Consider the following 17,309-nt stretch of genomic DNA (forward strand, 5'->3'; position numbering starts at 1 on the left):
CTGCTTCTGAGTAGTTGATACTGGGGCAATCCCATGGAAGGGAGGTGGAAGCAAGGTGGTGTTTACCAGCGTTCAGTGAGAAGTGTGTTGATTCTCTAAAAGCAATGCATGCTGCCAGGTTTTTCCAGCAGTTAATGAGTGAATTAGTAATCACAATTCCATAATTAAAAGCCTGTTTGCTGTTTCTGTTTAAATTTGGAAAAGGCAGGCTCCATAGTACAGGTGCTCTTTTTGCATTGCTGTATGAGTGTGTTGCACAGCCATGTGTCCGTCCCTGGGGATCAGAGGGCTATGCTATCTTTGTAATAGAAACAGCGTTCTTGTTATGTTATCATATAAAATATGGATTTTAATATTAAAGTTAATGCTCTGCTATGAGGAATATGTAAACTTGGCTTCAGAGCAGCAGCATGCACTTCCTGGAATCCCGTGCATAGTGCGGGTATAAATAAACGCAGGTTCTTTGGAATTCAGTGGGGCTGATATCTGGTGTCATTAACAGGATCTGCCAGAATTTGTCTTCCCTGACAGACAGTTGATTTTTGATTAATGCAAGATGCTCTATTTTGAAAATCAATATCTTAGAAGATTAATGAATACCAAATATAAATCCAACGCAGTGATTGGCAAAGCAAATGCACGTATGCTATTTAATTACTGTATGGCTTATCTGTTGCCAAAATTTCATTCCTTTGGAAATGTCATATTCAGCAGTCAAATTTAGATTGAGATGCTGGAAGTCATCGTTCTTAGGTGAGGTATGGCAACGGGGTAAGCATAGGGTAAGCAGAGACATGGTTTAATTCTGGCTTCGAGATAAATTCGTTTCAAAGGGAATTATTTTTCATTTATGCACAAGTGCATTGCACTGGAAACTGCTAATTGTAAGAGCTGTTCAGCGTTGTGTCAGTTCTGAGGTGTCCCTAAGTGAGGGAGGTAATGCCTGAGCAGCATTCAGAAGGCACACAGCTTGTACAGAAGTGGCAGTGTGGTCAGGATGCAGATGTGTTCTGCTGGAAGGGCTGCATCCACTGTCACTGAAGGTATCGATCAGGTCTCACTGTTTGGTGAGAAAACTGTTGGCTGCTGTTTCTTTCTAGGATTTATTGATTGATAACAGTACGTGTTCTCCCTCTGGAAGTTATCCTCTTTGTCCACCTCTGCTAATACGCTCTGTTCCTTTTCTTCTGTCCCTGCAAGCCCATTGCCAGAAGTGCTCTTAGCAGCCCCGCGTGAACGTGAATGTTTGTGCTGTGGGAGGTGTGGGTGGATGGTTTGGCCCTTGGGTACCATCCAGTCCAGACATCATTGGGTGTCACTGGGTGCTGGAGAGATGAGGCAGCCAACAAGCTCTACTGCCTGCTTTCTCTTATGTAAAATGAAAAACTCTTAGTTGAGGGGAAGCTGTTTACAGCTCATGCGACTGTGCCTTCACTGGTGGGACATCCCTTCCCCTTTAGTTGTGAATGTGAGATTCTCCTTAAACTGAAGGTAGAAAAGTAACCAAGCTTCCACATGAACATACGCTGAACTGCTATGTCACTCTGCTTTTTAAATGTGTATTGAGCCTACAATTCATGCACAGAGTGGATTATCATTTTGTATTTTGAATTATGCATAGGTCATTAGAGGAAGCACTGGAATTTCATCAGCACTCAACGCGCACACTGTGGTCTAAAAAGCCATTTTGAAGTGTCAAAGTGTTCTGTTGGAATAGCTGAATTGTACAGAACTGTGCTTATTCCTCCTTCGTTGTGACTGGATTGGTGTTCATCGTTTTTTACCTCTCTGGTGTTTTTACCTCATGGGTAAAATTGCTTATTTTCTGCCTTCTCTTTTCTTTGACAGACTAGAGACGACTTCCTGGGCCAGGTGGATGTGCCTCTTAGCCACCTTCCGGTAAGAAATGCTTTTGTCTCTGCCTTTTTTTGTCATCCCCAGCAGTTAAAAACTCATGAAAATTTATGGAAATAAGTTCTACTTACAGCAAATATTCCCAGTAGAGCCATAGAGGCTGAAAAGAAAAGTCTTACGAAAATGGAGCCCCACTGTGCAGAGGAGTCTGCAGCTGTTCCCTTTGCAGTGGGTAGGGAGGTGGTGATTCTCTGGCACCCACTGAAGTTTTCGGAATGCAGGACAATGCCTTCTTGTCCATTTCTCATCCTGATTCTTTCTTAAAATCCTTGTGTGGCCTGAGGCAGTTGATGAACGGCATGGCCAAGCTCCATTTCTTCCAGAACCTCTGTTAGAAGTGTTGAAGAAAATAAAAACGTTTTTTGGTCCCATTCATCTCTCTAGATAATGCGTGGTTAAGGTTATGGGATAAGACTAATACTCTATCATCAGGCTTTTATAGATGTGCTTTTCATGTAACATGCTCACAGAAGGATGCTCAACATTCAGAAACTTCTCAATAGTGTTCTTAATGTAATATTAGTCCAGTGAAGATGGTGGCAGAGTCATTACAGACTGCAGTGCATGCAAGCTTTCAGAGCCAGTACTGAAAAAGTCTGTGTGAGAGCTCTGTGCTTCTGCTGTCAGTAGGTGGGCCCTCGTCACATCTGTTTCTGTTGTTTCACTTGGGTTGGCACATGCTGAAAAGGCCAAAGACAGTGCTGGGTTGGAGGCAGGGATGCTGTCACGAAAGACATATAACTAAACATCAGGATGTTTGCGATTGTGATGGTGGGTATAAAATGATGATGGAAGTTGGACTGTGTGTCTGTTTTGCAGAGTCAGGTCGTATTTTACAGTTCCTTTTTTGGTAATCATTAGCTTTAGTTATTACAAATCATCAGCAAGAGCTGGGAGAGCTATAGGCACGTCACACACTTTCTGTGAGCTGTCTTGAGAAATTAGCAGCTTTCTTCCTTCCATGCTGCACAGGAGGATGACTCTTGCTATACACGGGAAGCTCCCCTGTCCTCTCTCTGGGGACTTAGCTAGCACGTGAGCGTGCATCTCTCCAGCTCATATTTAAAACAGAGGAATGCTACACATACTCTTTCAAGTCATTTTTAGACTTCTATTGTCTTTACACAGAAACTAGCTGAGCTACCCTGCTTCACTGCAGAATAAATTCAGTTGTGCTAAGATGAGAAGTTTATAGTTAGTATTCCCCACTTCCTTCCGTTGAGGCTCACTAGAAAGTAAATGTGCTTCCTCTACAAAATCCCTTCTCTGCATGTTTGCAGATAACTTCCTTAGCTCCAGAAGGTGTCTTCTTCTCCGAAATTTCCCTTGGAAATACTGTAATATGTATCTCAGAACCATCGTTCTGAGGGGCACACAGCAGTGTCTGCTCAGAGTGCTTTCCTGCTTGCCCATATAGATTCACTCAAACTCTGTAGCAGTGACTTACATTGTGCTGCTTCAGGTCTGTACTAATTTGATGCTCAGGGAAACATACTCTGTGTCTTTATATTTTAATTTATGTTTTCCTCATCCCTCCAGTACCTTGGTAGGAGAGATTGTGATACATTCACTAGCAAATGTTTTCTTTTAGCTGTAGATTTGTTTGGCAAAATCCTAATTATCTCTGACATTATCCAACCTTTCTCAGCAAAATTTGATTGAAGTACACACCTTTTACTTAACGTACATTGAGTACAGATGAGAGTACTAAAAAGCAATGCTTCATAATTGTGCATGCTTTACAGTGCTGTTGATTTGATTAAAAGCTGCTGTCTCGCTGAGAAGATGGGAAGTCTGCCTCAGACAGATTAAGTGGAAACTTAATGCAAGAAATGCCTTGCAGGATGGGTTTGTTCTGTGAAAAGCAAATCTGTATGGCATTTGATGTAAAATCTGCGATAGTGAGTTGGAATTCATTCTTATTTTACTGTTTATTGACTTTGAAGTACCACAGACAGTACAGCTTTTCATGAGTAATACCTGGGAGATAGATTATGCTGTGCCTACAGAAGTTTAGTAAAGGAATTGCATGCGAGTAGTATTCCTATTTGTAAAGATGGAGCTTGTGAGGGCTTTGCAGATACACTATCATTTTCTGTAATTGGTGGCAGATGGGAGCAACGTTCTGCTAACTGTGCTCATTTTAAGAAAATGTTGTGTAAGTGTGGTCCTTACTGTAGCATGTGCTTGCTTCTTCAGTATGACACGGGTCATGCTTGCAATTTCACAGCCCCAGCCATACAGTAATGAGCGTACCCCTGAAATCAGAAGATCTAATCTGTGTATGGATTTCTGCCTTTTGTATTTGCCTTCTCATGTCTAAATCTGTAGTTTTGTACCAATAATGGCCCTCGTTGCACAGGCGTGGCGGGTGTAACAGATCTGAGTTTCTTACATAATAGAAAGCTTTTAAGATTTAAAGCTTTATGAAACTTCTAGTTGAATGTAAAACAGACAACACAACCTGTCAACCTGATAATGCGACTGATCTGCCCCGTAAAGGATTTCAACCTCCTTACTGTTTTTCAAAGTCTTAACAGCTTTGAAATAAGAAACAAAAGCTATCTGAGCTGTATTTTATTCAGCACTTTTCTAATATGCATAAAAAACACCCCTGCAAGTGGATGCATCCTTCCCTGGCAGTGCTGTTGGGTGGCAGCAGAAAGTTGGCAGGGGTTTGCTTGATGGGATCTTCCAGACCTCGCTGAACTGCTTGCGCTTCCATGCAGTGGTGAGGCAGGGTTCAGCCCATTGCTGGTATTTGCAGTGACATCTAGTGGACCTCTTGTGCAGCTATATATTACCCACCCACCCACCCACCCAGGGTAACTTACACTGCAAAATCTTCTCTATTATTTCTGTTCCATCTGTCTGCAATGTGAATGTTCTCTGTGTACGTGTGGACAAGCCCTTTAAATTGTCTTAAATCTTCTTACATACTTTTAGACTGAAGACCCAAGCATGGAAAGGCCTTATACATTTAAGGATTTCCTTCTCAGACCAAGAAGGTGAGGATTTGTATTTGTATTTTAAAACATTTCTTACCTCAGGCTTTATTACTTGCAACTGTTGAAGCTACTGAATTAAATGTAACTCGTTGTCTTCCAGTCACAAGTCTCGTGTGAAGGGTTTCTTGAGGCTGAAGATGGCTTACATGCCTAAAAACGGTGGCCAAGAGGAGGAAAACAGCGATCAAAGGGATGAGTCTGAGGTAAGACACTTAATCAAGAGATTATCTGATATCTTCTTTTTGTCATTATTATACATCTGGAGGAACGTAAATTATTGGAGAGTCAAATACAATCATAGAAGAAGTTGTGGTTTTGAAAGATAAAATGGTGGTGCTAGTTTAGCTTCAACATATTCTTCCCTTCCTGTGTTTTCAAAACCATAAGGTAACGTTTTTTCTGCTATTTCAAGTATGTGAGAGTATTTCAAGTGGCACAGTGAATTCTGAAGCCTCTCTGATTCAGTTATGGTGTGGGGTTTTTTTTGGTTTTTATTCTTTTCCATTTTCATGAACATTCTCAAGGCTGTGTAAGTCACGCCAGGAGAGCAGAAGAATTTGGAAAGTCTATCCACGTAATTCATATTTGACATAAACGTGATGGTCTGTTTTTAATATCTAAGCATGTCTTCCTCAGAAGTGTGTCCAAGTTAGCCGTTGGAACATTCTTCTTTATCTTCTTGGCAGCACCAGCTTTATAGAGAATAGTGCTCATGCAGGCACAACAGGTTTAAAGACTTCCCAGCACTCTCACCAGCCATCATCCCTTTTAAGAATTACTGCAATTAGAGCTGACAGAGTGGATGTTAGCCCAGGTTTGCTTTAATTACTAATAATGGGCAGCAGTCATTTGTAACTTGAGAAGAAGGGCTGTCATCCCAAGCCATGCATTTGTGCTCTGGAAGTTGTTTTTCAGGAGGTCTGCCCAAGTGCTGGTACAGAGGTACAGAGGCAGCTGAGGTGTCACAGGGCACGTAGTAAAGCAGCACCTCAGGTTCATCACCTTCAGCACTTTACAGATTCAAAACCCAGCTTTTTTCCTCTCTCATCACGTATAAAAAAGTGTGTGTGTGTGTATAAATGTGCTTGTATTTTGTGTGCGTGTGTGTGTACATATAATGCAATTTGCATAGGAATATGAGAAGTTTGTATACATATACATGTATGTCACACTCAAACATATATTATTTTATAAAACAAACAGTAATCTCTAACTGTGAATTTCATAGAAATCACCATGTTTTGAATGTAATCTGATTTTTCTGTGATACTTGAAGTAACAAGGCTGTAAAAGGTTCCGATGTACTTACGGTTATTAAATTCTTTAGTGAATGGATTCTTTTATGTAAATAATACATCTCATAATTGGTGCCTGAGTAGCTGACTTGAATTTATTAGGAGCTTTTTTAACAAAACTAGTCTGGAAAGTGTGTGTTTCAAGAATAGAGCATCTCATATAGAAAGGAATTTTCGGCAGCATGAATACAGCGATGCTCTCTTTACCCACAAGTCTCCATTTTTGAACATTATTCATTGTCTGGTTCTGCTGCTGAAAATGAATTTTTGTCACCTCTGTGAGTAAGCTCCTCCTGACTCCAGTGCATAAGATAATGCCACAAGGCTCTGGCAGTGTCCTACAGAAACAGCATTTCTAGTAAATCAGTGGCAATGAAAAGCTTTTATGTTTCATTTAACAAAACATGTCTAACTCTTAATTTCTGAGCAGCAGCAGGGAAGGAATTTTTCTTATCTATAATTGAATTGCAGTATTTACCTAGAAAGGATACCCTATGGCAATTAGATTTTAGTTTGAATTCAGGTAGATTTATGTATTAAAGTCTTTTGGGGTATGCTTCTGAAACAGGCATAAAATACAGCGTGGTTGCAGTGGGATACTTAAAGCTGTGTTACACATTTGGAAGCAATAATTAGTTTTAGGTTGCTCTGTTTGCTTGCTTCTTAATCTTTCCCAGAAAAGGCATGCTTGAGTGATAAGGACATCTGCCTGTTGTCCTGCTTTTACATTGTTCCTTGGGAGTTTTCTGCTGCTGTCAGCAACTTTAAGACCCTTTGGCGAATTGCAGATGAGTCTGAAGGAAAGATAGGACAGAGGTGGTGAACAGGAGCAGTTCCTGTATGCTTTGGGAGAATGGGAAAGCAAAAAGAAAAACAGCGATTATCTTTATGAGGAAAAGGACACAGCTTGAGTTCAAAAGTTAGCAGTTGGCTCTCTTTGGCTTCGCGACTGCAGATCTGCACCTGGCCACCAGGAGGAATACCCACCCAAATAAGTTGGGGAACCTCGGTTTCAATAGACTGGTAGAATTTTAGAGTTTTTATCACTGAAATGTAGCACACACTGTAATCATGAAGTTTCTTCAGTTTCTCATTGGCTTAGATTTAAGTTATCATTGACTTCTCTTTGGAAAAAAAGAAAATAGGAATCTGCACCAATGTGAGCAGTACTGATATAACTTCTCTTTGACTTGAGCTCTTACATCTTTTTTACTCTCCTTCCTAAGCATGGATGGGATGTGGTTGATTCCAGTGACTCTGCATCTCAGCGTCAGGAGGAGTTACCACCTCCTCCACTGCCTCCTGGATGGGAGGAGAAGGTTGACAACCTGGGGCGGACTTACTATGTCAACCACAACAACAGAACTACGCAATGGCACCGACCAAGTTTAATGTAAGTGACGTTGTAGTGCATTGCCATGTTTGTGGGTACGTGCAAAAGTCAAGAAGGATAAATTATTTTCTTCTGTAGACTATTGATAAAGTATTTTTAAAAAATGCAAGCACGGGCATTTCAGGTCTTTTAAGTTTTAATTAAGTTAGACTGATTGGTTTTGAGGAGATCCTCTTTTCTGTTCAGTAAATAGGCTACATTGCTTATCTGTGCTTGTACTAATGTGGAGTTCATGTTCAAGCCTTCATTATACATTGCCTATAATTAGATGTATAACGCTGTAGTGCCGTTTAACTAAAAATGTTAAGAGTCGTACTGAAATAATGAGTTAGTTAAACATATTTCATTATTTTTATGTAGCTACTACTCTCCTATGCTGTTGCTTATTAGAAGTGCTGTTTGCTCTTTCTTTCATGTTCATTATCATAGCTGAATTGTGTGTCTTCCTATATTTAACTGTTCGTTGTTTTTGCCTGAAGTGTTTTTCTTAGAATTTAATCAGTTTTTGTTCAGAAGGTTTTGAACTATTTTTTTAAAATGCTATCTCTGAAGCAGCTTTTACTTTTTCTCAAGTGAATCCCATCCATTTTGGAGTGGTAGCAGTAAGTGTTTATAAAACTTTAGTTTTTATAAATTATTTAGTTTAGCACCTCCTTGACTTTTGACAATGGTAAATGAAGATTACATGGCTTCAGAAATGTTTTACTGACACTTATCAGAAAGTAATAATCATTGGAAAATGGCATCAGATGGGTGTATAAATTGAAGCCTTCAGGGTTGGTGATTAGCTAGGATGACCAACAAGTCAGTATCACAGGTGATTTGGGAATGCATGATTACTACTAATACACTTCATACATTATTCTAGGCTTGGTAAAGAATGAGGTGAACACCATACTCGTGCACAGTAAATTTGGGGGTTTTTTTTGTCTCTTGTTTTAAGATAGAAACAAAGGAAAATTGATGCTTTCAAGTGATGCTCTCAAGCCTTGTGCGCAGGTGGCCAATAAGGCCAATAACATCTTGTCTTGTATCAGAAGTAGTGTAGCCAGCAAGAGCAGGAAAACAATTGCTCCCCTGTACTCAGCACTGGTGAAGCTGCACCTCAGTGCTGTGTTCATTGTTGGGCCCTCACTACAAGAAAGACACAGAGGCTCTGGAGTGTATCTAGAGAGGGGAATGGAGCAGGGAGGGGTCTGGAGCACAGTGCTATGGGGAGTGGCTGAGGGAATGGGATGGTCGGTGTGGAGAAGAGGGGCTCAGGGGAGATCACATCGCTCCCTACAACTCCTGAAAGTTGTGGTGAGTGGGGGTTGGCCTCTGCTCCCAGGTAATGGTCATGGGGACGGCCTCATGTTGTGCTAGGGAAGAGTCAGGTTGGATATTAGGAAACATTTGTTCTCAGAAGGGGTTCTGAGGCATTGAAAGAGGCTGGCTGGGGAAGTAGTTGAAGCACCATCCCTGGAGGTATTCAAAAGATGTGCAAATGTAGCACTGAGGTGCCTCCCTTAGCGGTAGGGTTGACTGTGATGGTTTAACGGTTGGACTTGATGATCTTAGACATCTTTTCCAAACTAATTGATTCTGATTTTGTAAATTTGTGAAACCACTTGGAGTGGAAGGTCTCATGGGGTTGATAGCAGCACAGGCAGTGCTGGCCTCTCTGTTTGAGACCAGTAACTCAGATACTAATCTAGTCATTAAGAGAAAATATTGAATATTGTGCAGTCTGTGTCAGCTGAGTAATTTGTCTTGTAAGTTGCTAAAATGTGCAGTACTGAAATGTTTTCTCAAATAACTGTTTCCTGAACATAATTCTCTTTAAAAGCTACGGTCCCTCATCCTGAAGGAGAGGTTTAAATGGAATACTGACTTTTAACATCCTGTTGTGCCCGTTGAGTACTGTAATTGAGGTGTAGAGATATGCATAGGGGGAAGTTGCACAAGCCAGGAAGGGACACCATTAAGGGAATTTGTTTTGGTTTTTTTTTTTCCATTACAACCACTGCTGGTATGAGCTAGAACTAGTGATTGCAGCCAGTAACAGCTTGTGATTGCTCTGGCTGTTGCAAAAAGAAAAGCAATAGTTGGCATAAAGAGAGTGGCAGAAGTAAAATCTCTGTGTCAGGAATGATTCTGGTCACCCTGGGAAAGGATAAGTTGTAAGGGGTTAACATGTTACAGTGGGGACTTATCCTTCTGGTTTAACAACTCTGTTGTACAAAGAATGTTAATTTCCAGTCTTACATGACATTCGTGAAATGCTTCTGGTTTTATTTCATTTGGATTAAAGGATTAAATTTCCTCCTGTTTATGAAGCCTGACATGTGCAAGAGTAATGAATTTTATATTACAATCAAAAGCATTAATGAGTTTAACATTCATTGTTTTCTTGTTCTTTTCTCCTTTTCCCCACTATCCAGTGATGTGGGATCTGATTCAGATAACAACATCAGACAAATAAACCATGAAGCAGCCCATAGGCGGTTCCGCTCTCGAAGACACATTAGTGAGGATTTGGAACCGGAACCTTTGGAGACTGGAGACATTCCTGAGGTACATAAAGGTCTTGCTTTTAAGAATTTAACCAACCTCAGACCCAAACGTTTCCCATTTTGTGAGCTAATTACTATGCACCATGAAGAATAATGGTTTTGCATGGTTGTTGTGGAAGTCGCCTGAGTAGAACACCAGAGACACAATAAAAAACCTAGACAGTTATACTACCCTGCACGGTTGCTTTTGTAGGTGGCTGATAGTGTATGCACAGTGTTAAACACCATGTAAATGCTAGGACACACATTTGTAATAGCAAGCGCTGCTCGTTATCTCTAAGTAGATAAAACACTTTCAATGTTCTGCTTTGAATAACAATGAGACAAGTTTGTAAGATGTGAAAGGTACCAAATGGAACTGCCTTTTGTTTGAGTTTTCTTCAGTGTCTTCATTTAGAAGGAAAACAGGCTGTTTTTCCCCCCAAAAATACTTGGTTCTATTTAAAATTTTGAGATGTTGTTAATCAGCATTTTTAACCTACAGCTAGAATAACGTAATGAATTTCGGTAGATATTTCTAAGCAAACTTTTTGTGCAAAGCTCTGATCTCATTCAGCCTTAAGGAATGTCTTAGGTTGAATGTTTTTATGAGTGTTTTTACTGAGAAATGCAACTATTTGTGTGTTCTAGGGGGTTAGTTTATTTCATTAAATATTAATGCTGATGATCACACTTGTGTTTACCACAATGAGATGGCTACCTGGAATGCATAGGGGAAGGAGAGGCTTGGTTTGACTTTAAATAGTTAATGCACTTTCTTTTCTTTTGTCAGCCTTGGGAAGCCATTTCAGAGGAGGCGAGTGCAACTGGGGATACTTTAAGCTTATCGTTGCCACCACCTCCTGCATCTCCTGTTTCCCGTAGCAGTCCTCAGGAGCTATCTGAGGAACTGAGCAGAAGACTTCAGATCACTCCTGACTCCAATGGGGAACAGCTGAGTTCTTTGATCGTATGTGACCTGCTGCTTTTTCTGTATACATCTTTACTACTGTGATTTTTGTTAGCTTGACATAGTCCTGAATTGGCTGTGCGGATGAGTAGGTATTGCTGGTCTTAGGAAAAACTGAATATGCTGTTAAGAGCATCTTTAAAAAAACTCAGCTTAATTTCACCGTAGAACAAACTGCATTGAAGAGCAGACTTCCTTGATTAGGTTTAATGCTTTATTTTCCTATGTGAGTTTAATTTGAGAGTCTACTGCTCTTCTACCTTTAGTGAAACAAAATGCATCATATAATACTAGAGAGCATCAAGCTGGGAATATCCAAAAGAGAGTGGAAAGACTCAGTACTGCTCCAGTCATCATCCATTTTATTATGTGATAACTTTTCAAAAGCTTGGTGTTTACCTGTGCGTATTTATGCAGAAGGATGTCTTGCATTAGAATTTTACAAACTCCCATTGTGGTTTACTGGTTAACTGTTACAAGACTAACAAAGGATTAGAATTGAAAGGAAGTACTTATGGTGAAATGCTCTGTGCATTTATTGATAGTCTGGAGAGCCACAGCAGGTTACTTGAGGTGAGGAAAAAATATAAGTTCTGTGTGTGTGTGTGTCACCTATTAGTTGGACACACTGATGATACCACAAAAAGTAAGGATACTGTGCTTTGAACTGTGGGAATGTCTTATGTCTCTTTGATTGAGAAAACAGTTGTAAATATGAAACAGGACATTGTGTTGAGATTTAATCATTTCCTTGGTGTGTGCTATTAAGGTACCTTTGCAATTAAAGTGAGGAGTAATCACACTTAGTCTTTTTCTGATCAAAAAGAATCTTGATTAGGTGCAGGTTTTTCACAAGGAACCTATGCAATGTGTACAATGACTTGGATGTGATATAGAGATTAGTTCTGCAAATTATAGCTCTGATTGCCAGCCGTATGCACAAAGTTGGCTTCTGTAGATAACTGCACATTTCACTAGACCTTCACCTTCAGGGTGGGAGGTTAATCAAGTAAGATCAGTGACAAGAACAGGGCCTACATTTATTGTACATAGAAAATAATAAGTGGTATAGCTACAAAATTATCTTAATCAAAATAATTCAGTAATTATGTTTCTGTACAAACTAGCTCTTTTATGAGCCACTAAATAACATCTTATTTATCATTGCAGTAGAAATTTTAATAAGACCACATTTACAAAGTAAGAAATTGTCAGAGCATGTAGTGTCTGTGTTACACACTACCCATTGAACTGGTCATTGAGATACTGGAAGGAATAAAACAAAGCAGCTCCAAAATTATTCCTTCTGCACCTGGAGGTTGAGTGGGTCAGCAGTGTTCAATCCATGGCCCCAGAGGACCTGTTAGGGCAGCTTGGGTCTGTAACTCTGCTCCCACAGCTCTGGCCTCTGGGCGAGCTCACTGGCCTGATCCAGCACTTAACTCTGGGCAGTGCTTCTACTGGGCTTGTAAATCTGCCCAGTTCTGAGATATGTAATAATAGCAGAGAGACATCAAGAGCATCACTTGGATTGAGCAAGGTGGTAGGAAGGGTTTGGCACTGCCAGCTGAACATGAGATATGTCTGCTTGACATCTCCTCTTGACCCAGATTCCCAAAAGCTGTGAGATCAGCTCAGTGACTGTGCAGGCTGTTGAATCCAGGACTTTTCTTAGACTCAAATCTAGACTGGCTTTGCATGAACCTGGCTAAGATCTGCAGGCTGCTGGCTGAACCTAGAGGTGCTCTGATCTCAGCAAGGCTCCCAGTGAAGGTTCTGCAGAGCGTACTGCTTTCCGACCATGAGCTCTGGGTGTCGTCAACACCAGAACCACATGGTCATCCCAAGTGTTATTGGCATCTCGTTGTGCCCACATCAAGGAACAAACACAAGGGTTGCCTGGTGCAGTAAGCCATGTGTGGGAATTCATTGATTTTCCAAGGACTATATTGCCAGTTTTCAACCAGGAGTTGTATGTTTTCCTTATACTGCTTGTTCTCCGTCTAGATTTTCTAAGATGTCTTCCAAAGGTACTTGAAGGTAGTTAAACTTACAGACATTTTCTTTTCTTAATGTTTTTCAGCAAAGAGATCCTTCCTCAAGGCTGAGATCTTGCAGCGTAACAGATACGGTCGCTGAACAGTCTCAATTATCTTTGGTAAATGAAAGCTAATTTTTATTTATTTCTTCTTTTTAGCATCCTCTGATTCTGAATGGTGTCTTTTCCTAGACCAGTTCTAGGCAGATCCAGTTCAGTTATGAACGCATGGCTATCCCAAATCACTGTGGAAACCAAAATAACGTCAGAGCACAGAGTAAAGGGAGGAACTCCATTAGAGAGCAAAAAACGTTTTAGCGCAGTCATGCTGTCTGACTTCAGTTATCTAACACAGAAATGTAGCTTACTAAACACTCGATGGGTGAACTGGGGAGAGAAAACCTTCCCAGGAGTGTTTTCAGGTAGGGTGTCAATCCACACACACAAAAGATTACACGGATTTACCGTGAAAATATTGAGTAAGCAGGGAGTTACTGATAAGTTCATTACCAAAGCTGGTGTCTCTCCTTTGTGTCTTTCTGTTGTTATTGGTTAGACATTTACTGTAACTGTAGTATTTTTCTCTTTGTTCCGTGTGTTCTGTAAGTTGAGTGTATCTACCTTTGCTGCTCGTAGTCGCATGCAATGGCTGTTGTTCAAAAGAGTGCTTCTGAAGTATTATCCACCTCTTTACGTCCTTCTCTGGAAAAACAGTGGTGTGGTTTTCAGTATGATTATGCCTTAACTGTCTTCTCTCCATACTAGAGGAAACTGGCACTTAACGAAGTCTGATCCAGAGGTGGTCTGCTGCTTAATTTAATATAACCTCATGGAGTATGAGTTTCTTTACCTCATGCAGTCACTTTGGGCCTTGTCGTGATCCATCTTTCAGTTTGTTATTGTAGAGCATTCATTTATTTAGCAGAAGAATTGAAATCACTGCTCTATATTACAGGGATGTTTCTTGATCTTAATCTTTATTGAACTAATGATCATTTGTCTTCTAGCAACTAAATCCATACTTTCTTTCTAAATTGTGCTGGTTTTGACTGTAATAATCCTCAATGAAAATTTGAAATGCCACTTTCATATTTTCGGTCTGACTTTTTCTGTGCGCTCTTTGATGATCAGAATGGATCCGTTCCTTTTCTAAAGGAGGAAATTAATCATGTTGCACTTGTGAATGGTCTTGTCATCCTCAGCAATACTGCTCATACAGTATTGGATACCAGAACTCTTGAAATCAGTTCCTTTGGTGATTTTTCTATCAAATTCTAACTTGTTTATCAGTGATTAATGGCTTAATTTTTTTAACATTATCTTTAAAATGATTTAAATCTAATCAATAAATTTGAGATTGTAGATGATTCCTTATTCCTAAAGAGGTAAGAGTAAACTGTGTCCTTCATCACCAAGTGTACTTATCTGTAACATTAATTATCATTTAACAGCAGAGTGAACCATCTAGGAGAACTCGTTCTTCAACTGTCACAGGTGGTGAGGAGCCAACGGTAATATCTTTATCCAACACTATCTGCAAATAAAATGTGGGTGGATTTAGGTCTGGTACAGTAATTAACATTTTTTCACGGAGCAGCAATGTGACAATTGACATACAGCTACTGAAGTAATAGTTGCATTTATTCAGTTATTTATTTATTACACTTCAGATTTTCTCAAATAATGCTCAATTCCCTCTAACTTCACTCCAATTTAAGGCTACTTTATTACTAGTATACGCTAGTTTTAACAAAGCTGTGTACTAAAAACATACCATAAACTTCTAAAAAACAAGATACAATGCCTAATTCTTTAAAACTTGAAATAATCAATGTTTAGGGATATCAACTCAGTATAGTTGTATCTTTCACTGTGCTTCTGTCTTCCCTTACTCTCTGTTAGACTGATTCATTTAGGTTCGGAAGATTGATCTTAATTTGAGAACTGTGCAATGATGCCATTATGAATCCACCATTATGGATTGCAGTGGTCTTAATTACAGCCAGTTTTCATTTTCCAGCAGTTGTTCCTCACTGCAAGGCTGAAATTTTGCTCATCTGATAAAATTCTTGAAATGCTCTTCTGAAAGAATTTTTCTGTGTAATTAAAGAAAAGCAGATTTCATTTATATTGATCTTTGCCAAAAAAAGTCTCGTTCTGTTAGTCTGAAACAAATTGTTTCATAGAAAGCACTACCCACTGGCAGAAATAATTGGCTTTCATGAGTATTTGCACCCTTAGATAATTTACTCCAGGGATGTAATTCAAAGTTGGTACGTTTCCTCTTTGTATGTAGTAATGCCAGACCTTAGTTTGTGTTTTGATGCATTGTTTGTGTTCACTGTTTTTTCAGAATCAGAGGAGCGTGCTTATATTTAGTTCCTGCAGATTGTAATTTTTTTGTGTCCTTGCAAATCCCGCTTGACTTTTTTTTTATTAATAGATGATCTTGTGCTGATTATACTTCAAAACAGTAATATTTTCTGCTAATTCTGCTGAAGCTGAGTTCGTACGTCCCTGTTTCATAATTAATATGTCTCTTTTTTTGTTCCAGTGTAAGCATTGCAGCTTAATTAATGGGACCCTTCCCCTTGCTATCTTCATTCAACATGCATCTATACTATGAAACTCAAATCCACAGACTGCTCAGGACTTAAATATGAATTCTTGCACTTAAGTCCAGACTCACATTCTTCAAAGGTTGCCACTTTTTTGTCCTTTAGGGACATTAAATATGCAGACACAGAATTTGTCAGTGCTGGAGTTTCTAGGGCAGCTCAGTTTTGCTTTCAGACTTCCTCTAATACCCATCATTGGGCTGGGGCCCACACACGAGCCTCCTGATAAATCCCCCACATTTCTGTTCTGTGTGGTAGAATAGCTGTGTGTTGGTATCTAAAGTATGGCAGGGAGACTGAAGGGCAAGTCTCCTGTTTTGCAGATTGCATACGTGGTTGCATTATCCCAGCAGCTAGGAAGGAGAAGGGCTGCTGACAGCTGGAGTTGTTTTGATAGTCTGATAAAGGGCAGATCAGATGATGAGGCTGAGCATCTTTCTGGTGTTTCTGTATACTCCCAGCACCAAGTCAGTTGAAGCTGATTGTTTGCAGCATGCCATCACACCTTGAATAGAAGGTGTATTATTACAACCCAGACCATCAGTTACCTTAATTGTCTAATTTTTAATTAAAACTTGGTCTGGGGACTGTATTCAAACCACTTACTATGTCCTGATACGACAAGGGGGGGAATGGTTTTAAACTGAGACAGAGGAGGTTTAGATTGGATATTAGGACGATATTAGTTTTTTACCCCAGGGTGGTGACGCACTGAACAGGTTGCCCAAGGAGGCTGTGGATGCCCCATCCCTGGAGGCATTCAAGGCCAGGCTGGATGTGGCTCTGGGCAGCCTGGGCTGGTGGTTGGCGACCCTACACACAGCAGGGGGGTTGGAACTACATGAGCATTGTGGTCCTTTTCAACCCAGGCCATTCTATGAGCCTATGCTTCTATGATTATTGACCACTGATTAATAGCTTGGCAACTGTAGAACAGTCTCAGGGAAGGTGGTCTCCTTATCACTGCCCATCAGCTATATAACTGAAACAAGTGGGAAAATAGCACTTTCCAACGTTTGACTACTCTGGAAATGAATAAATTGGAGTTTGTTTCAGAGGGTATTACTCAGCGTCCTCATCAGTTTTCCTTTTTCTGTCTCCTAATGTGCCGCATCAACTTTCTAACCCATTCATTTTCCTTTTTAATTTCTTTTCTTGATCATCAGGCCGTTCTCCAACTCACTGTGGCAACTGTACTCTTCTGCTAAAAAGCAAACATGCTGATTTAAGCAAGAGCCCTGGGAAGAGGCCTTAAGAATATGAAGCAAGAGCAAGGATTGCTGTAAATCACTTTGCTGGAGCAAAGAATGTAGAGCGTAGAAAAGGAATTTACTGAGAGTCTTTGGAGACCTGAGGAGTTACCAAATCCTGCTGTGCAGTGTCATTCATATGCTTTATCTCTAAGTAGTAGTTTTCCACTGTATTAACATTTTTAAATAGAATGATCATACCACACAAACCACTGTTTATAGAGACATTTGAAGAGCAATTTCTTCTTTTGCTTTGTGGTTAGCATGGTAATAAAGCTGAGAGCCTAGG

The 17,309-nt window shown here is 40.1% G+C and overlaps 1 protein-coding gene across 16 annotated transcripts in view; it reads left to right on the top strand.

Annotated features, from left to right (window-relative positions):
- Positions 1-17,309, top strand: part of LOC124416941 (NEDD4 like E3 ubiquitin protein ligase) — a 130,105-nt gene that overhangs the window by 86,980 nt on the left and 25,816 nt on the right. For 13 of the 16 annotated variants that reach the window (XM_004948998.5, XM_424462.8, XM_046905707.1 and 10 more), the window contains 8 exons: positions 1,849-1,899; positions 4,861-4,922; positions 5,023-5,125; positions 7,444-7,610; positions 10,034-10,166; positions 10,938-11,114; positions 13,198-13,272; positions 14,604-14,663. In XM_004948998.5, coding sequence (XP_004949055.1) covers positions 1,849-1,899; positions 4,861-4,922; positions 5,023-5,125; positions 7,444-7,610; positions 10,034-10,166; positions 10,938-11,114; positions 13,198-13,272; positions 14,604-14,663 — 828 coding nt within the window. The remainder of the gene's footprint in view (positions 1-1,848; positions 1,900-4,860; positions 4,923-5,022; positions 5,126-7,443; positions 7,611-10,033; positions 10,167-10,937; positions 11,115-13,197; positions 13,273-14,603; positions 14,664-17,309) is intronic. The other 3 variants (XM_040656283.2, XM_004948996.5, XM_004948997.5) reach the window with 1 other exon arrangement.

This window comes from Gallus gallus, chromosome Z (assembly GCF_016699485.2).
Source record: "Gallus gallus isolate bGalGal1 chromosome Z, bGalGal1.mat.broiler.GRCg7b, whole genome shotgun sequence".
In the NCBI taxonomy this organism is placed as follows: Eukaryota; Metazoa; Chordata; class Aves; order Galliformes; family Phasianidae; genus Gallus; species Gallus gallus.